The sequence below is a fragment of the Pinus tabuliformis genome, chromosome 5_2 (genome assembly GCF_031772625.1).
Source record: "Pinus tabuliformis cultivar Carrire ecotype Pingquan chromosome 5_2, CPIR1, whole genome shotgun sequence".
NCBI lineage: Eukaryota > Viridiplantae > Streptophyta > Pinopsida > Pinales > Pinaceae > Pinus > Pinus tabuliformis.
Window position 1 is genome coordinate 1,018,153,401 of NC_142306.1, and position 25,457 is coordinate 1,018,178,857.

Genomic DNA, 25,457 nt, shown 5'->3' on the forward strand with positions numbered 1-25,457 from the left:
AGCTTACAGAGGGAAAATGGTGAGCTGCTGTCTGATTTTAATAAGAGATTTAGTCGTATGTACAACAAGATACCAGCTGAAGTAAAACCCGCTACTACCTCTGCTAAACTCACCTATGCCAGTGCTTTTGACTCTGACTTCTACCTACTGTTGAGAGAGAGGCGATGTGCTACTTTGGCTGACATGCAGGATGTAGCCTTGGAGGTGGAATCAAACATCATGGCTGCAGAGAAGCTCAAGGGAAATGTTGATAGAAGAAGACAGAGGAGCGAGTCTTCATCATCCTCTAATCCTAAGATAGATAAAATGACCAAAATTATCGAGTCATTAGCCTCCGAAATCTCCAAATTAAAGGTTGAGCAACGCCCATGGAAAGGAAGAGTGCCTAATACCTTTGCTCCTAGTAATCCAAATCCAAATCCATATAGAAGAGCTAATGCGCAGTTGCAGATTTTGAAAAGAAACAAAGATGCAAATGAAGACCAAAGGGTGAGGAATCCTTTTGAAAATACAGTCATGGAAGAAGAGCAGTTTGAAGAAGAGGATGAGATCCATTGTCTGGAAGACAAAGGCAATGCTTCCTTTTTTACCTCAGTTGCCTATGAAAAGTCATTATGCAATGACAACATCAGCCAAGAATGGGATGGTAAAGCTATTCTACAAACTATAGATCAGAAAAGATATAATTTGAGGTCAACGATAAATAATGCCAAGGAAACTCTTCTTCAAAGCGCTATTGTCCCTATAGTACAACAAGCTAATAAGCAAAAGCAACCAACAGTTGATCCTATCATCCTCAAAGCTCCAGCCATAGAGGTAAGAGGCCTTGACAAGTCCCCTTCTTATTTCAGTTTTCAATCAGAAATTCAAAAACCAAGAATACCCATGCCTCTGATTCAACCAGTGAAGAATGAGTCCTTCAAGAAATCTATCCTTGAGGCTCTTGAGCCTAATGCCATCCAAGCCTCCATTGACTATGTAAATTTGCAAAAGGACCAACCAGTTGTTATTCTCAGCCCAATGATTGAAAATTATGAAGACGGCTCCCCATCATTTTATGTTTCTCTGTCTATTTATGATGAAATCCTTCAAAATTGCCCTCTGGACACTGGAGCCAGCCATGATCCAATGCCCAACGCTGTCATGGATAAGCTCGGTCTTGACGTTACCAAGCCTTATCAATTGGCCTCTAGGAAGCTTAAAAAATCAGTTTGCCAGATCACAGAGGAAGAAGGCCCACAAATTTGGGACATTTTCTTTGATGGGGCTTGCTCTGAGGGAGCTGCGGGAACAGGTGAAGTCCTTGTGTTCCCCACACAAGAATGCATTGATTCATCTTTCATATTAACTTTTCAGGGCACAAATGACACAGCAAAGTGTGAAGCAGACCTTATCATTCAGCAGGTGTACAAAACCTTCCAATCAAAACATCTAAGGCTGAAAGCATATGCAGAGGAGGTGAAATATAGATTATATCTGCCTGATAATATCAAGTGTTCCAAACTTTTTGAAGTAGAGGATCAAATCAATAGGCTTTTGCAAGTCTTTGATGAATTGGCTGATATACACATTGACCAAGAGAAAGAAACCTTTCATGGAAACGTAAAAAGGGTCAATTTTCAGTTTGGTGATTGTTTTCTCAAAAGAGATGCATCAAAGGAAGAATATGTTTTTGATGGCCCATTCAATGGGTTGTTCTTCGAACTTTATTTCAGTTAAGGCTTTCAAGACTTTGTATTGTAAATATGTTGTTTTCAAAGTTTTTATTTCATGCTTAATAGACTCCATGCCCAATGCAACACTAGGAGGAAGATTTGACCTTGTTGTATAAGGAAAAGGCATTGATCTGTAGTTCTTGAAACCTCACAAGGAGGATTTCATCCCCAGAAGGAGCCAATGTTAGCTTCGTTGAAAAAAGGCCTAAAATTGGATCCAAATATGCTCCAAAGCACTCCCTAAGTCTTCAAAAGTGCTCAAAGATCATCCATCGATCGAAACAAGCAAGGGAGGAAAGCCCTTGGAAGGGCAAAAATGCACTATCGGGAGGCTAAAACACTTCAAAATCAGTCAAAAACCCTTACCGCAGGCTTAAAACCCAAGAATGCACAACTGTCATTAGATCTGGCCGATCAATGGCCCAGATCTAAGCGGCAAATCGCAAATCGGCGATCCCAAGCAGTGGCAATCAGAGCTGGACACTGCCGATCAGCGATCGTCAATGATCGCTTTCGGCAGGTAACATCGACGGAACTATCGGCGAAGTATCGGCGCAGGTTATATGGAGGTTGTGACTGCAATCAGTGATTAAACGTGGACCGTCGATCGCGCGCGCGGATTGACGACCCACATTACATCGCTGGATCGCTATCAGCGAAAACCATAGGGCAAGGCCTTTGCATATATATAAGGGTGATTCGATAATTCCAGACGCGACGGCATTATGAATGATTAGATTTCAAATCCGCGCCCAAGCATTTTTTAATGCATTTTTCATATATTTAGTTATACAACGATATACAAAGGAACCTTGGGGCAGCACCGATTGCGATGAAGCCCGGACCCGAAAGGGTCCGGGAAGGGAAATTAATAATTTTTGAAGTCCGAAAAGGCCGATTTTTCACGGTTTTTAGTGTTGTTTGCGTATTTCATAATACGAGGAAAATACACAGGAGCAGGCCGAGTGCGACAGGCGACAACGACCCAAGGGCGGACCCGATGGAGCAGAAAGCCATGTTTAAGGACTTTTTAAGGTCTGAAAAAGCAAAGATTGGCAGGTTTTTGCTATAGGCAGCGTTTTTCTCTGTTTAAATAGAGAAATGGTAGTTCTAAGTATTCAAAGGGAGACAGAGACCAGAAAGGAAATAACAAAGGCCGGAAGGGGAATAGAAAGAGCCACAACACGCGCAGCTCACCCCTAAACCAACAAAACAGTCATGGAGCATCAATGAACAGCGCAGCTCGCCCGAAACAGAAAGATCAGGGAGCATAGACAGCGCATCAATAGCCTAGACAGCGCAACAAGCTACCCAAAATATCTGAAGGACAGTTACTCTGCTGTCAGAAGAATAATCTTCCAAGCCCATGCTTGCCTATAGAAGGAATCAAACAGTTAAGGGACAAATCAGGCAGATTAAGACTCCGAGCCTTCTAGAGAGTTCAGGAGCATTGTAAACAGGCTATAAATAGTTGTTAGTAAGATGTAATAGGGGTTCAACTTATGAAGATTATTCCTCCTCTGTTCCTTCAAGCTCATCATCTTTATTCTAACAATACAAGCTCGTTTTAACAATGTAAACTATGAAACGGGAACTCTGGCCAAAAAACCTCGAAAAAACATCAAAAACAGTGCTAAAAATGAAAAGTGTTGATGCTGGAATAACACCTTTTTTTTTCTTGGGTAAATTTTCAACATGTTTTAAAAATGGCGGTGAAAACAAATTTTTTGAGCAAAAAAATCTAAAAAACACCCTCAAAACGAAAAGTGTTTATGCTGGGAGAACACTTTCTTTTTCAACAGTAAAATTTCAACATTTAGAAATAATGGTGTAAAATATTTTATCATGAACCCGAAAAACATTAAATTTTAAAAAATAATGAAAACATATAAAAAAAAAAAAAAAATCAAAACAATGAAAAAAACACAAAAAAAAAAAAAAAAAAATTTAAAAAAATAACAAAACATAGATTAAAATATATACTAAAAAAAAAAAAAAAAAAAAAAGTCAATCATAAAAATGTAAAAAAAATCAAAATTAATGATAAGAATTAAAAAACTAAAAAAAAAAAAAAAAAACTATAAACAATTAAATAGTAAAAAAATAATGTAAAAAAATGGAGAGAAAAAAGAAAAAGATTTATCTTGTAAAACATAAAAAAAAAATTGCCCAAAAAAAAAATGGAAAAAAAAAAAAAAACATTTAAAAAAACAAAAAAATTAAGTAGGTGAAAAAAAAAAAAAAAAAAAAAGGAAAAACTAAAAATTAAAATTAAAAACCAACTAGATCTACAAAAATAGAAAATTAACAAAGAAGATAAAAATTACTAAAATTAAGATTAAAATGTTGATTACTTAAAAAACAAATATAAAAATATATATAAAAGATAAAAATAAAAAATGTTAAAAAATATTATCTCACAAACCATAAAAAAATTTGGAAAACAAAAAAAAAACAAAATAATATATATATATATATATATATATATAGATATATAAGCTAAGTAAAAAAAAAAAAAAAAAATTATTCAAATCAAATCTAGTTTAAAAAAAAAAAAAAATAGAAAATTAACAAAAAAAAATTGAAAAACTACTAAAATTAATATATAAAAAAAAAAAAAAAAAACGTAATTTTTATTGAAAAAAAATGTAATTAATTTTTATTAAACATACATATTTTATTTAAAATATATATATATATATATATATATTAAAATTAATTTTTTTTTTAAACCACCTTTTTTATTATTTTAAAAAAAATATATAATTTTTTTAAAACAATTTTTATATTTATTTTTATTTTTTCCTTAAAAATACAAATTATTAAATCTAATTTTTATATTTTAAAAAAATTAAAAATAAATAAAACCTAAATTTAAAAAAAAAAATTACATTTCTTTTTTATTTAAAAAAAATTAATAAAATTAATTTTCTGTTTTAAACAATTCTTTTTTTATTAAAAAAAAATTATAACATTTTTTTGTTTTTTATTTAAAAATATAAATAATAAAAAAAATGATTTTTTTTAAAAAAATTATATATATTTTTACTTAAATATTAAAAAATTATTAAAAAAAAATTTAAAAATTTTAAAAATTAACATTTTTTCTTAATTATTAAAAAATTTATTAAAAATTTTTATTTTTAAAAAATTTATGAGTAACAGAAATAAAGTCATGTATATGAGAAATCTAGAAAGATACATGTATTTTATTACAGAGCGTGAAACACTCTTTGTATTAAGAATATTAAGAAATTTAAAAACTAGTTCATTCATATTCATATAAATTAAATTAAGTGGCGGCTAAATGCTTATAACGCAGCCCCTCCGCCCACCGCGGCGCCACCACGGGCGGCCGGTGGGCGGGGACTGCGTTATAAGCATTTAGCCGCCACTTAATTTAATTTATATGAATATGAATGAACCACTGCGTTATAAGCATTTAGCCGCCACTTACTTTAATTTATATGAATATGAATGAACTAGTTTTTAAATTTCTTAATATTCTTAATACAAAGAGTGTTTCACGCTCTCTAATAAAATACATGTATCTTACTAGATTTCTCATATACATGACCTTATTTCTGTTACTCAAATATACCTATGCTTCTGGAGATCTCATATGCACCGCCTGTTTGTTTTTGTGTACTGATCGCGATCACTAAAATCAATATGACATATCAACTCAAACAATTCTCACGTCGTGAATAGTGCCGGCGTCCATTAACCAAGCAGGCGTCCATGATACTGCCAGATTTAATCAGACAGACTTTAGAGTTTTATGCCGCCCGGCGCAGCACCGTACCCGCGGTTCTAAACACGGGCATCATTACTACCATGTTTTGTTTCAAAACGGGAATCGACGGGCCGCCCACCGGCCGCTCGTGGTGGCGCGGCCGGGGCTCATAAAAAAAATTTTTTTAATAATTAAAAAAATGTTAATTTTTAAATTTTTTAAATTTTTTAATTTTTTTTTAATAATTTTTTAATATTTAAATAAAAAATATATATAATTTTTTTTAAAAAACATTTTTTTTTATTATTTATATTTTTAAATAAAAAACAAAAAAAATGTTTAAAAAAAAATTATAATTTTTTTTTAATAAAAAAGAATTGTTTAAAAAAGAAAATTAATTTTATTAATTTTTTTTTAAATTAAAAAAGAAATGTAAATTTTTTTTTTAAATTTAGGTTTTATTTATTTATTTAAATATAAAACGTAGATTTAATAATTTGTATTTTTAGGGAAAAAATAAAAATAAATATAAAAACTGTTTTTAAAAAATTATAATTTTTTTTTAAATAATAAAAAAAGTTGTTTAAAAAAAAATTAAATTTATATATATATATATATTTTAATAAAATATGTATGTTTAATAAAAAATAATTACAATTTTTTTTAAATAAAAATTAAGTTTTTTTTTTTTTTTTTTAATTTGAATTTTTTTTTTTTTAAATATTAATTTTACTATTTTTTCAATTTTTTTCGTTAATTTTCTATTTTTTTTTATTTTTTTCTTTTTTTTTTTTTTTTTTTTTTTTTTTTTTTTTTTTTTTTCAGTTTTGCTATTGTTTTTTTTTTGTGAGATAATTTTTTTAAACTTTTTTTTTAAATATTTATTTTATTAGTTTTCTTAATTTATTTTTTGGTTAATTTTCTTCTTTTTTTTAAACTAGTTTGTTTTTAAAATTTTATTCCTAGTTTTTGCTAATGTTTTTTTTTTTTTTTTTAATTTCTCAATTTTTATCGACTTAATTATATATATATATATATATATATATATATTTTATGTTTTTTTTTTTTTCCAAAGTGTTTTATGGTTTATAAGATAAAAAAAATTTAACACTTTTTTATTTTTTATTTTGGTCTTTTTTATATATAATTTTATATTTGTTTTTTAGAGACAATTATTTCATTTGGATTGAAAATTTAATTAACCATGTATAAATATGTAAAATATGGAAAATGCAAAATATTGACCTTCTTTTTTAAATATGCAAATCAATAAAAACCTCACTACCAAAAAAAATAAAAATAAAAATAAAAACAAGAAAATATGAATAAGAAGACCACTTCCAAAATTATTAAATTTACAAAATAATTATTTACATTAAATACATTAGAAAAGTTAAAGTCAAAAAATAGGTCTTTTAAAAAAAGGGTGTGATGCAGAATAACCACTTTTTAAAATCAGCATGAAAATCACTACCATTCTAAAACACAATGTACATAAAAAAAAATTAAAGTGTCAAAAACTATGCTCTAAAAAAAACATGTGTGTTCTGCATCACCCCTTTTCAAAATCGGGTCACTTTTTTGCTATATCTACAAAACATGTGTATTCTGCATCACCCCTTTTCAAAATCGGGTCACTTTTTTGCTATCTCTACAAAACGGGTAACAGTATCAGTTCTCGTTTCAAAGTTTACATTGTTTTTTGCTATTACATGTTCAATCCCCATTTTCTTTACTATCCTATGCTTACACTTGAACAGTTTGTTCATGTTTCCTTTGTGTTTAAGGCCAGATAACTGTCATCTTATCTCTGCTTTGATAACTTATATTTGCAAGCTTCTTCGCTGCCTGTAGCTAACCATTTATATGTGGTCATATATGCATCTGTCAATACAGTCAGTATTCTATTTTGCTACCTGTAGCTAGTCATTCATTTATGTTTATATATGCAATCTGTTGATACAGTTAGTATTCTCCATCTATCCATTAAATCTACAAACTATTGAGCATTAGTGGTCTAAAGCCTTGTGTTGTTGAGGGTGTTCATGCATGTCTTGAGTGAGAATAGAGCTGAAATGATTATCTGACTTGATCCAAACCATCATTCATTCCAGTGTTTCAAAGAACAACACTGAAGATTATATGTTACCAGGCATCTCCGAGCTACAACCTAGGAGAGTTTCCTGGAGTGCTAACAGTGGGGCATGAATGAAATAATGACAGCTACATTGAGGACTCTTTTACACGCTACCAGACATTTGTAACCCCCTTGCCATTGATGTCAAAGGGGGAGGTAATCAGAGGAAGGAAGATAGTTCTCAAGACAAAAGGGGGAGGATCAGTGTTTTGCCATCAATGCCAAAGGGGTAGATTGTTGGCATTGTTGTCATTTTGATGGCAAAAGCGCAACAGAAGCAAAGGAGTAGCAGCAAGGAGCAATGAAGGAGCAACAGCAAGCATGCATGGTTGTGATCAGGGCAAAGAAGTAGAGGAAGACATGTTGTTATAGTTGCAAAGCAGCGAGCAAACGAGTAGCAAGCACAAGGAGCAGCGAGCAAAGGACCAGCTTGCACAAGGAGCAGCAAGCAAAGGAGCAACACAAGAGCAGCAAGCAAAGGAGAAGCACAAAGGAGTTGTGATATGCTTGGATAATGTTGCAAAGATTGTTATATTGAAGAATTTGTTATGATGTGAAATTGTTAATTGAGTTGAATTATTGCGATGCAAAGGCAAGACTCCAAGGCAAAGGCAAAGATGTTGGAAAGATTGTTGTGATGCATTAATGATAAATGTTGTTATTTGATGTTAACATTAGGTTGATGGATGTAATCATTACATATGGTTGCAATTAATATTGGATGGATTATTTATTTTTGTTTTATAATATTCAATATCTAAAGAGTTTGGAAACGAATAAGTGAAAGGCAAAGAGTCAAGCATATTCACTTCATATTCCTATGTGGGATACAAACAACCAGCATACTATCTTTATAAAAGATGTGATTTTGGAAGGCATTGTGAGGTTAGAGAATGGGAGAATGTGAGAGAGTTGATTGAGCTATTATGCATTAGTTACCTGGCACATTTGAAGCGTATGTGATGCAGATTTGAAGGGAAGAACAGACAGAAATGAAGAGGGAGACATGCAAAATTTATGACCAGATAAACCAGCACATTGTTGTTTCTTGTTTGCGTCAGGGGATGGTAGTCTCCTTTCAAGTTGTGGCTTGATAAATATCCAGTGGGAGCTAGTTGAGGTAGGAACCTCCTGTGGGTTGTAGCCTATAGAAAACATATGGGAGATGGAGCTTCCTTGCATGTTGCAGCGTACAGAAAATTGAAGTAGCAACCTCTTATAGGTTGGAGCCTACAGAAAATCAAACGTAATACAGAATAGGAGCTTGCCTTTGCATCACAACAATAAATAAATCGTGGTTTTCTCCCTTTATGGATTTCCACATATATCTGGTGTCAATATGTGTTATTATTATGTGTTGATATGATGTTTTGGTTTTCTTATTAATTGTTGTTCACATATTCAATATGTTGGTCATCATTTGTTAAGATGCTCATGTAATGTTTTAGTTAATGAGATTAATGAAATGAATTTTAATGTCCATGAGTATACTAAACTGATTCACACGTCCTCCCCTCCCCCCCGCCCCTCCTTTCCCCCAACCCCCCTCTCAGTTTAGTCAAGTTTTCATCACATAGTTACATTTTCCAACACTCCCTCTTAACTAGGAAGGTATTCATAATGTACAATGGAAGATCTCAAACACTATGAACCATGAAGAACTTTAGGCACCGCAATGCGATTGACTAGATTCATGACCAGGGCAATCTATCCAAGTGGTCTCTCAAAAATTTAGGCACCGCATGTTTGAAATATTGAGAGGGGGGTGAATCAGTTTTTCTTTTCAATTGTTATTTTTACTAGTTAGATGACTTATAATTAGAACACAAAATGAACAATAAGAATAAATACTTTACTAACTTCTTCTTTACAATAAATCCAATACAATATAGTGTAGGGCTCCAACAGTAGATGAAGACACCAATCTTCAATCCTTCCATGGACCAACTTGTACTTTGCCAAGCACTGACTTGGACCTCACGAGGCTCCAACCCTATCTTTCCAAGGAACCAACCTTATCACTTTGAGGCACCAACCTCTAGGGCTCCAAGCTTATCTCTGGTATAGGCTCCAACCTAGTCTTCTTGAGGACTCCTATCCTCTAGGGCTCCAACCCACGACTTCAATTCTTCAATATGGATTCAATGATTCTTCACAACTCCCAATATCTTTTGCAAGGAACCTTAACAATATTTTCACCTTCAACGATCTCCAAGGCACTTACCATATCAATGACAACTTTATCTTCTCATGAAGGTCTCTCCACAACTCTTCCTATACCTAAACAAAATCTCCAAGGTAACCTCATGATGACTTCAACAATGCATCATGATCTCCAAGGACCTCCACAAATCTTCAAAGTCAACTCCAAGGGCAAGGTGTATACTCTAAGACTGCTCCAGAAAAGTCTTCACAATCAACCCTCTTTCAAGAGTACTTCAAACTGGTTCAATCCCAAGGTCTTGCTCCACTATAATTCCTCAACAAAGTACTTCAAACTATTTCTTCAACAAGTTATGAGGCACTTGTGAACAAGTTTGTTCGAGCTCCTTATCCCTTCGAACAATACCTACAAACTGGCCTTCAATCAATGGTGATGACGTGTTATATAATACAGGACTCCAAGCTACAATGGATCTGTAATCTGAGCTCCACAGGCCACACAAGTCTGATCTATAATTAGTCCAAACATCCACCGCTCGAGTCACCACAGTTCTGAGCTTATGTGTGCCACAATTTCATAGGTCTGAACTGTGTAAGCCACTAATCTAAACGATATGCAAGCTACAAATCCAAACGATATGCAAGTGATTGTCCTTACAGTAATCACGAATCTGATGTGCAGTCTGAGCTCCACAAGTGACTGTAACTCCGAGCCTTTAAGCTACAGGTCTGAGCATTTCAAAGTCTGAGCTTCCACATATAACTGTCTCCTAGTGTTGTAGGTATTTCCCTTCCACAAATAGTCTGAATATTTCTTCACCCTTTTAATCACTAAGCCTCCTATGGTAGTCTTAAGAGATCACAGTCCTTCACACTTTTATATTAAGATCTGGGCTCCACCAAGACTGCACTATCCACGAATCCGCGCTCCATTGAAACTGAAATGTCCCACAGATCTAGGCTCCACTGAAACTGAAATGTTCCCAAATCTAAGGCACAGGTCTTCTACATATCCGATTTTCGAGCTCTAGAACAGATATCCCCAAACAATTTAATTCTTCAATTCCTTCTCGGTGTTCCTAGTTCATGAGTTGTGAACTATAATGTCTCTGTAATGGATCTCCACGGAATCAATGAGTTGGAATAAAGGTTTAGACTTGTATTTATAGTGATTTCATTTATAACTTAAGGGACACATCTATTTGAAGTGTGGCCAACTTGTATGGGTATCGGGGGCTTTAACATGACACGGCGTGCAAAACTTGTGATATAGGAAAGTTCTGACGCAGCGGACGTGATATTATATTAAAGTGTTATGATAAATCCAATCAGGTTCGCAATCATATCAGTGATCAGAGATTAGGTCTTATCGAAGGTGTCATTTCAAAAGTTCTGATAAAGTGGGGGATGTGATTTGATAATTGAATTGTTATTAAATCAAGTCGGGTCCACATATCAGAAGTCGGAGCAAATCAAAGGTTATCGCATATTGGAGATCAGAGGTCCATATCGCATATCGGAGATCGAAGATCGGAGTCGTGGCACACAATAAAAAACATTGATATGATATTTCTCTGTTTGGGTTTTATTATGTGTTGTGATATATTCTCATTTGTGAACTTTGAACCAAAGGTTTCCAAAGTTTATTACTCTGATAATGATTATTATTCAAAGGCTCGATTCAAGTCACATGATAATATATGTCATCATATCATCTCTATGTCATCATATGGTCCTCCATCTCATCATATGGTCTCCAACCATGTCATCATATGTCATAAAGTCCTTCATCAAGGATATCATAATATACATGAGGTTATGGCATCTTCATAAGAACTTCCATCACTAGGGCATTATGATCAATGGGCATCTTAGGGCAACATCACAGATCACAAGAATTTGCAACACCTCTAGGTAGCATCAGGCTTGCTTGCTAACTATCAACCCAAAAATCCAGGTGTGTTTCCAAAACAGAGCTCAATAACCAACACCACCTTTCCAACATTGAGATCCAAACATCAACACAAAGTGTCAACTAGATGTCTTCCCAGGCAATGCTTTACTCGCAAAGCCTCAAAACCCCTTGATCCAACAGATCAAGGACCAAGAATCTCTCCCGGTCAAACTGATCAGTAACCAGCATGTTATCAAAACCTTTGAGAGATTCACCTATACAAACACAACACCAATCAATAATATTTCCACATGTACATATTCAAATACCAACCTCCGTGGTTTTCCAGACAACAGATGTTGCTTCTCAACTTTCCATGGTATGACTATCAACTGAATCTTTGACAAAAGATTCCTCAATCATACATTATTCTTCCTACTTCATATGCAGCAACATATTCTTCAATCGGATCCTGCTTTCCTTCTTTTAGCAGCATCTCAAAATGCATTCTCCAATTTCCTTCTCCTACTCATGGCCTTCACTAAAACTTACGGCTATTAGTCATGCTCTAGTGCATGACACATGAAGCAGAGAATCATATCTGTCACTCCCTCTTAAACAGAAAGGATCTAATCATTCATATACAAGGAAATTCTCATTCATGCTCTTATCCTTAGGAGATTCCTTCCATTCAAGCTCCATCTTAACCTAGGGAGATTTCATCTAGACTCCTCCTTAACTTGGGGAGTTATGCTTCTTCTTTTCGTCATTGGAGAATCTTTCGTGGCTTCCAACCATTTCATCAGAGTTACTATCATCCTCATCATGCTTATCAATGAGCACCTTCACCAAATTGAAAATTGTGTACCTGCACAACTTAGATAGAAAGTACAACCAAATCTATAGAAGCATGACGTTAGCCATATTAAAATCACAGAAGCATTTCAACGTTATACATATCAGATACATAGGCTTAATTTACAAACAAGAGACATACTTTTCATCATCTTGCTAGGAACTTAGTCACAAACCCTAGACTTGTTCATAACAACTTTCATTCCATCTAGGGTTTCAATGTTACTTCCAAAGGTATGGCATACCTTACTACTACATATAGCAAACCCTAGAAACAATTCAGTCAAATAGAAAGCATCCAACAACCTTTCAAAATTTAGATTTCTCACTAGGGTTTCATACAAGTCCCAGATTTCATAAAAAGGAATCAATCAAAACCATCACAGCTTAGTCACTAACATGACCAACTTCCACTAGGATTATTTGCAAACCCTAGATTTCCGATCAACCATCAAATCATCCAAAACTCAAATTTTACGAATCTCAAATTATCATATTGTCAACATTCATAAGAGATTTCTACTTCGACTAAGGTTCAACTCCAAAACCCTAGAATTCCATTTTCACAATTTCAACAATCTTACACAAATCTCAAATCATCATATTTCAGAGATTTTACTTTGACTAAGGTTCAACTCCAAAACCCTAGAATTCCATTTTCACAATTTCAACAATCATTAAATACATAGATCTCAGATTGTTACATTTCACACTAGACAATGTTACTACTAGGATTTAATTACAAAACCCTAGATTTTCATTTTCAACAATCATTTAATAAATTCCAAATTGTTATATCACACATACGAGACAATTTTACTTCACTAGCGTTTAGCTACAAAACCCTAGATTTCCAAATATCATCATCCTAGAATCTCAGACAAGGATTTCCATTAAATCCTAAGACTTATGACCATCAATAACTAGGTCAACACATATATCTAGGAATTCATAATCATTCATAAGCATATCATATGTCCAACAACGTTAATACATATGACCTAGAGCAAGCTAAGATTTCAAACAAAAAGACATATCCATACATGCCTAGATTTCATCATCGTGCAAAGACTTTTCATATCATGTGTTAGTCAAACCCAACTTCACAATGATCAATAAGGGTTAGATATTCAAACTTGATTTGACTAGGGTTTGATCAGACAAACACACACATACCAAGGAAATCATTTCTAAGACAATATAAGGGTCTTGCTCACACATTCCACCAAACCCTAATGAGCTAGGGTTTCAATGTAGAAACATAGCAAACCCAACATTACCAAAACTTCAAAGGTTCAGGATTTTAGACCTTATCATTCAATCCTAACAAGTTAGGTTTTCCTGATCATACCAAAATCCCAAACATGACATCATCAAACTTCAAATAGCATTTCATAATATCCCTAAGCAGTTTAGGGTTTCAAACATTCACATAAACATACCCTTCGGTTAGGATTTTGCAAAACCTCTCTAGGGTTCTACAAAATAAGTTCAGAATATGAGAGGGGGTGGGTAGATTTATCAAGAGATGAATCACCCAAAAACAAGAATCATTATGATTCAAATGAATAATCCTTTCAATATAAAGAAATCAATGTATTTAAAGCATACCTTTATTACTTGACCTACCTTGTCCTGAGAGGTTCTCCTTCATACTTCTTGAGAATATAGCATATGTCTTACAAAACATGAATATATGCTAGACTTTTAAAGATTCGGAGGTGATCCACACGGCTTCTTTCCTGTGAATACTTCTTCAAGTGTTGTCTTATTAAGACTCATAGGACTCCTATTTTGAATGTATACGGTTGTCATCGTTGCTTCTTCCCATAAGAACTTTGGTAGATCTTGATCAAGGAGCATAGTTTGAATGCCTTCTTTAATTGACCTATTCTTCCTTCAGGAAAATCCATTTTGTTCGAGATAATAGGGAACAATAAGCTGCCTCTTAATATCAGCGTCCTTACAATATGCAATCAATTCCTTAAAAGTGTACTTCCCACCATTGTCAAAACTCAGAGTTTTTATCTTTCTTTCTGTTAGGGTTTCCACTTCAGCCCTAAACTCCTTGATCAAATACTTCATCTTTTGTCTTGAAGAGGTAGAGTCGTGTCTTTCTAGAATGGTCATCAATGAACGTTACATAATAGAGATTACCTCCAAGAGATTTTTCAGACATCGGCCTACACACATCGGAATGGATGAGGTCTAATATCTCTTTAGACCTAGTTTCACTAGTTTCATGAACTCCAATAACCCTAGCATTATCAATACTAGTCTTTTTCACAAACCAATACTTTTCTATCAACAAAAACAATTCTTTCACTTTTATCTTCTAAACAATAAAAAGCAAATTAATTTTCAAACCTTGAACATATAGAATGTAGCTTTGATCCATTATCCAGCTTCAACGATGTTGATCCCAGACTTCTAACAACATAGTCATAAGTAAGAGAACCTGTAAGAGCAACCAAGAATCCTTGACTCTTGACCTTGTTGAACAAGTAGTAGATGACCTTCCTAATCCAGCTTCCAACAGTGTTGAAACCCATTTTTATGTAGTTCATCAGAGAGGGAGAATCCATGCCAACAAAGTGATCTTCGACTCTTTCTGACCTTAGCTCTGATACCATGTTGGAAAATCAAAGCAGTTATATTAGGGTTTGATTCTCCTTTCATGGTAATTACTTGGCAGTGTGTTGGCTTCTTTTACTTCTTTATTATCTTATCTTTCATCAAGAAATTACCATATTATGTGTGTGAAGATCACTAAACAAGAGACACAAGATATAGGCACATGCCATGACAAAACCCCCCTCGAGGGGAAAACCCAGTCAAGATAAGTCTTTCTTTCAATAATATTCTTTGAGACTCTTCACCCTAGACCAAGACCAGACTTTCCCTCCACACCAAGTCAACCTCCCAGATCTTCGGCCCCTTCTAGCAACTTCGACTAGGTAGTAGCTTCTGGCAACAACGAAACTTAGGAGACTTCGATCTACCAATCCAGACCACGATATAGAGAGAGAAGCACCAAAATTTCAATTTTTCCTTTCTCCTTAGACTTCCACAAACTGGCATTCATTTCGGCTTCCCAGCAACAGACTTCACACTCTTACCCAGCTACAAGAGAACTTCGCACTTTTTCCCAGCTACAAGAGATTTCGAACTTGTGTGTGAGAATGATGCTCCAAAAGAATTCGATGAGCTTCCTTTTACAGGCTTCATGTGGGGTCGAATAGGGTCCTTAGGCCGACTTGATCTTCTACGCCGACATGGTGTGGAGGTCACATAATTCATATTTGACTCAATACTTAAACTTTTTACATGATTCAAAATCCCAAGGGAGGTCTGTTTAAATGTACAATGACTCTATAAACTCAGAATAAATCTTAGAAGTCCTCAATGGGGACTTTGACCTAAAACAAGATGACCAAAGCATGAAACCCATGCTTTAATAAGTCACAATAATAATTTAAATCAGAAAATTTTCACTTCTTTTTTCCTTTATAAAAATAGATTCACATACCATTGAATTGCTATCCAAAATGATGGAGTTTTCCAAAAACTTGCAATGTTGGAATCTCCTTTTCTCCTCTTTACACCAATCATATCACTACAACATTGATATCAAAATGATAACAGAAGTGTCCTCAAGCACAAATTTTATTAAGAAAGAAAAAGAAATTACATAAAGATGCAAGAGCTTATAACAATCACTCTAGTTTTGCATGAACAGAAAAATAAGCTTTAAATAAGCTTATGTTGTTATCGTCAACTCATCACATATGCCAAGTGTCAATTTACATTAAATAAAATACTAACAAATTTGCTGATTTTAATTCTAAGTAATGATGTTTTTTTAGATCTACACTAATAATGTAGAAAATTCTAACTATATGAAAATATTGTTTTAATCTAAGTATTTTTGGATCATAATATCTAACAATATTTTTAGTTCATCAAATTAGACTATTTATATGTTGTATCTTATCAATATTTAGCGTAATTGTGCCTTGGCTTGGTTCACTTTCATTTGCAGATTTTTATATTCAGCCAGCAGACCAGCCAGAGGAACTCCTCCCTTCAGCCATTGGACTCCATTAGTAGGCACTGGTTCTAGCGACATTTGGTTGGAGTTAGTTCATGGGAAACCTCCCATAGCCCTTTTAATAGGGAGTTGTTAATAAGAGTAGGGACTTAGGCTGAGGTGACTGTGGGCCTCTGTCCTGTGTGTGCCAGCCATAGCAGGTTCTACAGGATCTTCAAGAACTTGCTAAATGGAATATTAACAATTCCCTGGGGAATTTGACTCTAGGATCTCAAAAATTGAATTTCCAACTTGTTGGAAATTGTAATGTATTGTTGTCCAAAGGCTTGGACGTGATCTATCAAGGTCAATCTAACCCTTCCTAGCTTCTCTACCCCTAGATCTTTAATTTAGGATACCCTAGCACTGATTGGGTAGTATTTTAAGGGAAATTTGATTATTGTCACTATACTTTTCAGCAGATTTTACAGTCTTGCAGTTACAAAAGAGCAAGCAGATTTGTACCAGAACCCCTCTAACCACTGCTTTGAATTTAGACTAATCTTAGAATTGGTTAGAACTTGAGTATTTTCTATGCACTCATTTTGATTACTCGCACTGATATACCATGCATATTTCAGTGTTATATCTTCTTGTTTATTAGTTTCTATTGCAGAATTTACACAAAAAACAGTGGGACAGCAAAGAATTAACTCCTCCATCTCATCCTTTGACCCCATACAAGGTACTAGACTTCTTGGGTTTGTTTGAGGTATCATTTAAGAATCCTCCCTTGGCCTTTTCAAAGGAAGTTGGACCTAAAGAGGAGGGGATTGGGCTGACGTGAAAGTGTGTGGGCCCGTACCCTGCCAATTAGAGCAGGTTGCAAGGACCTCAACAACCCTGCCATTTTGATCAGCAACCGGACCTAAGTTTCTAGTCTAATTATGTTTCTAGGTCATGTTGGGCTTTAAGATTTGCTTCAAAACGGAAATGGATCAGAATCATAAAAAAATTTAAATACATAAATAATATTGAAATCATGTTCTATTTTAGTATTCACAAAAAATTGAGGTTTCTCTGCCTTTTGGTTTGATTTGGACTGCATTTATATTATCCAACTGTTAGGTTCTTCCTTTCAGCTTAATCTGAACTTTTGATCGAATAACACTTTACTAAAGCAATACGTTAAGGATAATTACTATCACAGCAGAGATCAAGTTTCTTACAGCAGTATTAAGCTTCTTTAACTTTCTTTTGCTTTTTTGAAAATGCATTTTACCATTCAATAAGGTACAAAATCAGATCATCAGGCTAAAACTTATGTATGCTAACTACCCTTCCCACATAGGCATAGAGAGGTGCAAACTTACAAACATATTCTTTCACATAAGAAGCAGTCCCTCATGGCTGCAACATATTTCGAAGTGTCAAACGTTTGTACCGTACCATAATTTTTCTAATTTCATCCAGAGGGGCAAGATACAATAGGCAAAAAGATTTTCAAACATCTGAAAGACCTTTCTGTAGTTAAAATTTCAAAGCTGATTTGCATGAGCCCTTGGTCAATAGTGAAAGCTTGACCAACCAAATAACAAAAATATTTGTTTGGCATATTTCATTATAGCATTTAAGAATGCATGTAATCTGCAGCTCTCTCCATTGCTACAGAAGATGATGATGGTTTGTCCATTCTGTCAGGAGATGGTGTAGGTGACTGCACAAGAGAGGGGTGTGGGGGTTGTTCTTTCTTCAAAGAAGTTGGCATACCTGATAATTCCTGCATAATAATCTCAAATGACTACTATTTCACAGTTTAAAATAAAACATCAAAAAAAAATAACTTATTTTGTGAATGCAAAAACTGCTATCTAAGGAAGCACAAAGCAAAAAATAAACTCAGTCAACCCAAATCTCTAGTTCTATTGAAGTCACTATGGAAAAACATTATTTTAAACAATGGTACCATAACTCCTGAAATCACTAGTTAATCATTTAATTCTAGTTCTAGAAGCTTAAGCTCAATCGCAATCCTAACTGCAATATGCCCTTCTTGGGTAAGGTATTGTTACAAAAGCTATACCAATCAGAAATTCAATAGGACATAAAGAGAAATGTTGCAAACATCATGTCGGAAAATATATCCCCGGAGGTCTGAAAAATAGTTTATTGCCAACACCAAGGAAAATATCGAAAAATATCAGAAATAATCGGCACTTAAAAAAATACCAACATATTCATTTAAATATATATATATATAAACATCTAAAGTAAACCCCCCTCCCTCTAGCCCTGTTATGAGCAAATGTCACAATAAATAACCCTTTGTTCGCAAATCCCTGCTTTCCTCTTCAAACTGAGCAAAAAAATCCAAATTTTCTTGACTCAGCTGATATTTTCCGTTTTCAGGTGATATATTACTAATATATCACGACATTTTTAAAATTGGACAAAATCACAATTTTTTCCAACAATATTATCGCTGACTATGGGACATTGCAATATATCACAATGTCAGTGATAATTCCATGATTTTGGCAACACGGGTAAAGAACCTTAGTTCAATTTCCTAAATCTGGATCATCACTAATAATGAGCTTTAGGTTACAAGTCATTGAAAATGAACTAGATTGTGCAGATCATAATTAAATCTAAGACCATGTGTTCTAGGACCTTCACTTGAGGATTGCAGCATTTTCTTCATAATAATGTTATTGCACTAGTTCTTCGACTGAAATCAGATACTCATAACAGTTTATGAAATGCAAATTCACTAAAATGTGGCAGTAAACCTTACACACAACATTTCTAGATATGAACAAAAGAAGTAAGGCTTCAGGTGTCCATTTTGTGGATGTGTCCTCTCCCTAAAAGTCATTGATTGTTTCTGTAGATAATTGTCAGATGACATTGGAAGTATAAGAAAGACTTTCAATTAAGGATCTATCTAAAATCTAAAACCCCCCACACAGCATCCAGGGAAAGAGACCAAAGAAAAATCATAAATGGCATTTAAGAATAACAGAATCAAAAATGAAAGACTGGATTCACAACAGACATCATCATATCCTCTTCTTCAACAGAGCCTCGAAAGGCAATTCAGGGGTGGCAGGTGCAGGGGGGAGGGGGGTCATATTTGACCCCAAAGGAAATCAAGAAACTCCATTTGCTTGGGGAATTGGAGAAACTACAAACAATCAGGTGGAAACCTTCTATATTTAGAAAGAAATTATGATCATGAAGAAAGCGATTGTAGATTTAATGATCATCATATGTCACATGGTCCACATAACTCTTTCCAAGGAACCTCATATGAACAGGTTACTCTGCTGCATCCCAAAAATTATAGAAGGATTTGAAAGTGTTAATTTTTATCACTCATTGAGAGGGCTAAACTCTTTAGCCAACTCTATGGACAACAAGGCCTGCAATCTAGCTCTTGGGATCTTATGCAAAATTTATGGGGGTGAGGTCTTTAGCAACCTCCACTAGGTTTATTATCCACTTCTCCACTTTTAACAATCCAGTAACATGTCTGGACTAGTGGCAAAGTCACAATAACATGCATTTAACCATTAGTGTGATCGTTTGTGGGGCTTTTCACTTGATTTTGCAGGCTCTCTCCTTCATTAAGCCTGGTAGGGTGGGATGGTGCAGAGCATGAAGGTTTATTATTTTGATCCAGAAGAGCATTTGGAAACCTTTGTTCAGCTTTTGGATGGGAAGTCTTTGTGTATTACCTTTCTATTTTTGTTAGTGTCATTCCTTTGGATGGGGAGAAATGCTATCAGGGGTCAATCTGTTCAGACTTTGGATGTGAATCCCATTTTCAGCTATCTTTGAATGTGACCTGAACAATTGACAGTGGGGGTAAAGAATCTCAAGAGTCAAGACATCAATTGACCTTACACTTTGATTCCTGGTAATACCTTCAACTCTTCCAGCCCACTCGGGTATGTTATTTGTGCAATGGAAAGCAAGTTGGTATGAGAACAATATATGCTTCTTAGAGGGTGATATCAAGACTATTCCTGCCCCTGACCCGGACTTGGAACATGTCCCATCAAAGTACATGGTCCACACTGTTCACTTCCTATTCAAGGGAAGCAATCCCATGGTATATTCTCCATTCTCCATATCCACAATCTTCCTCTTGGTCTTTATCGAAGATAGTACAATGTTGTTCAACCAAAGATCGGGTTGAGTGGCACCTAAAAATTAATGCATAAATATTTTCTCCCATGGGAACCTTTATGTGTGACATATCCATTTGAATTTTGCCTCCCAAGGTGGCAGCCCACCTCCTAGACAATAACATCACCCAAGCATCCAGAATATCAATTACAATCACATCCATAGATATCTTCTTTTCAAGATGTCCATGCAAAGATATAGACAAGTCCTCAATTATCCCACATACTTCAACAGCTTTGGAGTCAATCCTGCACACATTTCCATATGGCCATGTAGTTTCCAGCCCTAATTATTTCATGATTTTGAAAGGCATTATATAGGTGGATGCCCTAAGTCAAGCATGCAATTATGGAGCAAGAAAACATTGATCTCAAGGGATATGAAAAATGGAGGATGCCCTCCATCAAACTTTTGTGTGTATAAAACAATAGAGACATCAGTCTCATCTGCATAAGGCTTTTCATGGTTCTCTTTGGGAGATGATGTTGACTTGCGTAGCTTGGGAGGTCTTCCACAACCCTAGGTGTTGGGTTTGTGAGTTGTTCCACGAAGGGTTCTGTGGGCGAATTACCCAAGTAATGGGGTTTCACACCCAAGGTGTGGGCGCAAAACCAAGTGAAGAAATATTTGTTTATTCATTGTTGCAAGTGGGGCACCATTAGAGGAGCTAAGGGGACCTAAGGCAACCATGGAAGGTTTGATCAAACGAGGAAAAGTAACTTGTATTTCTATAAGTTGGGCTAATGACATTTTGTTCAAGTCGGCTATGCTTGAAAGGTGCCCTTTGGAGAGCTAGTCGTTGCACCATGGAAGGATATAAATAAGAAGGGAATGAGGCCTCATTTGATCACACACCAAGTGCATCTTCTCAAGGAGTATTCTAGCCCAAGGTTGCTTGGGAGCGGGAATAGAAGTGGGAGTGGGGAGCGACATTACCAAATGACACTACAAGAGGTGGTGGAAAAGACACTACCAAGGATAGTGTGGTCCATTCTACAAGGTATGTTGCAGTAGTGGACGCCAAATGGGCTAGTGTCGCCGGTAATGGTTACTTCCGTGTAGTGGAACTACCTTGCTTGCTAAGAGGGAGTGTTGATATGTGTAGCTTGGGAGGTACTCCACAACCCTAGGTGTTGGGTTTGTGAGAAGTTGTTCAACAAAGGGTTCTATGGGCGAAGTACCCAAGCAATGGGGTTTTGCACCCAAGGTGTGGGTGTGAAACCAAAGAAATATTTGTTTATTCATTGTTGCAAGTGGAGCACCCTTAAAGGAGCTAAAGGGACCTAAGGCAACCATGGAGGGTTTGATCAAATGAGGAAAAATAACTTTTATTTATATAAATTGGACTAATGACATTTTGTTCAAGTCATCTAGGCTTGAAAGGTTCCCTTTGGAGGGCTAGTTGTTGCACCATGGAAGGATATAAATAAGAAGGGAAGGAAGCCTCATTTGATCACACACCAAGTGCATCTTCTCAAGGAGCATTCTAGCCTACGGTGACGAGTTCTCAAGGAGCCGCAGGAGGGAAGAAAATTCATTGTATTTTCTATTGTCTTGGCCAAGCTCAAGGATGATTCGTCTAGTTCTAGAAGCCGAGTTTATTCTGTAGTTTGGGCAAGTGTTAATTTTAGGTATGTTCTATGCTTAGAGCAATTTATTTCAATTTTCATTGTTAGCTCAATATCTTTCCAGATTAGCAATCACATCAGCATTAAAGTAAACTGCAGATACAACATAAACATAAATTGCAGAAGACAAGAGGACACAAGATGTGGCGCTAGCCAGGGACAAACCCCAATGTTGGGAAACCCTTGATCAATTCTTCTTATATGATCTTCAATAGTTCAGCAATGAGAGAGAGATAGAGATAGTACATTTACAGCTGAAGTCAACACTTTGACTTATCTAGATAAGAGCATAGATCATCTCCTAGAATGATGATACATGAGATTAGTTGAAGACATGTTGCTTCAACTGATTCTCCAAGGTGACTGCTTCACCTATCATAGTGTTGCATCTCATACTCATGTTGCACCCGTCACTGTGTTGCACCTAGTCACTGAGCTGCTCCCATCACTATGTTGCTCCCATCACCATGATGCACCTCACTACCATGCCCATCATGCTACATCATTCATCATCATGCTGCATCATTCATCATCATGCTGTCTCATTCATCATCATGTTGTCTCCATCATGTTGTACTTCATCGTCTCGGTGCTGCACCCAAATATCATTGAGTTGTTCTCAACATCATTGATGTCACCTACATCATGTTAGTCCTTGATACAGTCAACAACTCAAAGACTGCAGTGATCCAAGAGAGGTTCCAGCACTACCACTGATTAGTGCAACCCTTAAAGTTCTATGCTGTTGGCTATGGCCTGCGGCCTAGCTCAGCAGCAAGATAGGTTTCCACACAGCACCCAAATATCTTGACCCTTGAACATCTTATCCTTGAGGCTGCACCACTGTCAAATCCATGCTGTCTAAGCTCCTTCTATGACTGCACCTAGTCACCGTGACTCTATACCCAAGACTGTAGTATATACCGAAACTGTAACAGCATGTGTGTCTTTTCTTAGGACTGCACATAGGTGCCCTTATTCAAGCCTGTATTGAGCCTTCTTACACAACGTTAGGGCCTGTCTTTTAGGCCTCCATTATATAGTCATAAGCCCTCCTATTCTATGCGGCTAGGGCATAATATGACACTCCTAAATCAACGTCTAGATGACAATCATAGACCTGCGTTTTTGTCCAATCCTTGTTGTGATTCTATGACCGTATTTAGGGCAGCGTTAGAGTTGTGTTCTTTCCAGCGTATGAGAGGAATAAGGCCAGCAGATAAGGCTTGCGTTTAACCTCCTTCCATGACTGTGTTAGGGACAGCGAAGTCCCTCTTCTTGCTGCATATAGAACAGCGTATGGGGTCTACGTTATGCCTTGTGATAAGCTGTGTATAGAGGGATGCGGTTAGGGCTTTTGTGGATCTCCCTTTAGCTGTGTTCATGACTGCATTAGGTGCCTCTTCTTACTGCATAAAAATTTTCATTGACTGCGGCCTAGGGCACCCTTAAATGGTGTGGCTAGAAGCCTTCTCTAGTTGCTCCTTAGATCTACGTAGAGCTTTCTCTCTTGACTGCGTCTAGATGTTCCTCGTTTAACTATGTCTAGGGCATCCTCCTTACTGCGGCTAGGGCATCATCCTTACTTCGGCTAGGGCATCATAAGACTTAGGCCAGTGTATACTCTTAGTATCTCTCCTCCCACCAAAACCCAAAGACATGTGGAGAGGAAGAGATCACAAGAAGAGTGTGCCTAAATGACTTGAAGACCTCCTCCTTTTATAGTAAAACGTTGAGCACAAGTGGGGTATATTTGGTTGCTCGCCGACCTTGACCAATTGTCCCATAACACAAATAAATTCATATCTCCATGAATACTTATCAGAATCGGATGATCTTTAGATCAATCCTGCACCTCTCAATGAGAGGAATCTAAGAAAAATATTAGCTTCTATTAATAAGATGACCCACATGGAGTTTGGCCCATCACCCTCCCTCTTCAGGGTCATTGGCATCTAGACCTCTTTTAGGCCTCTCAAAAGAAAAAATTCAAATTTTTGTTGCCTTATCTCATCAACGAAATTTTTTTCTAAATAGTCACAAGGGTTTGAGACCAATTCTCACATTAAAATTAAATTTTTGGCAAGGGTTTCTATTTTAAAATTTTGTAAATAATTTTTCAAACTAATTATAATTATTTTCAGTTGAAAATCCGACTTGGGTTTAGATTTTGCAGATTATTAGACATTTTCTTTTGGGCTCAAGCTTTGATCATGGATTTCTTTTGTCTAGTCGCTAGCCTTTTGGCTCATTTCTAGCCTAGTCGTAGGGCTTGGCAACATGCTTCTTCTAGCTACAAGCTCTCTTGCATACATATCTTCACAATTTTAATTGTCTTCCATGGGAATATTGCAGCATGCATTGAGTGTAGGTGGCAGTATGGATTAGGAGGGGCTCTCCTGAGTGGTCTGCAGCCCTTGAACAGCTTAGTCACCTAACAGCTTGGATCTAGCATGATCAGATGCAGCATGATGAAGGATGCAACACGATGAGATGCAGCATGATGAAGGATGCGGCATGATGAGATGCAGCATAATGATGATGAAGTGCAGCATGATGGGTGCAGCACAGTGATGATGGATGCAGTATGATGAGTGCAGCGTAGTGTAATGAAGTGCAGCACAGTGATGGGTACAACATGGTGATGGAATCACCTATGTTCAGATCTGCTACCTCATGTGTCATCTTCCTAGAGAAGATCTTTGCTCTTATTTTGACAAGTTAAAATGTTGACTTCTGATGTATACGTACTATCTCTCTACCAAACTATTGAAGAACATAAGAAGAATTGATCAAGGGTTCCCCAACATTGAGGTTTGTCCCTGGCTGGCGCCACATCTTGTGTCCTCTTGTCTTGGCTTGTTTTTTGTGATTTATGTTTATGTTCTATCTGCATTTTACTATCATGCTAAATGTGATTGCTAATCTGAAATTGATATTGAGCTAATATGGAAAATTGAAGTAAATTTTCTCTCAGCATAGAACATACCTAAAATTAACATGGTATCAGAGGTGAGGTGAAGACAAAGCCCAAGCAAGAGTGAAAGAGCAATCACCGAAGACATTTGGACAAGGTCAAAAGACTCAATGGGTTCCTCATCCCAC

At 35.8% G+C, this 25,457-nt stretch overlaps 1 protein-coding gene across 1 annotated transcript in view; it reads right to left on the bottom strand.

Annotated features, from left to right (window-relative positions):
- Nucleotides 1-17,896: 17,896 nt before the first annotated feature.
- LOC149162720 (uncharacterized) overlaps nt 17,897-25,457 on the bottom strand; it is a 149,468-nt gene continuing 141,907 nt past the window's right edge. Inside the window, exon 3 of the mRNA XM_089435775.1 lies at nt 17,897-18,310. Within this exon, the coding sequence (XP_089291901.1) occupies nt 18,161-18,310 (150 nt within the window). The 3' untranslated portion in view covers nt 17,897-18,160. The remainder of the gene's footprint in view (nt 18,311-25,457) is intronic.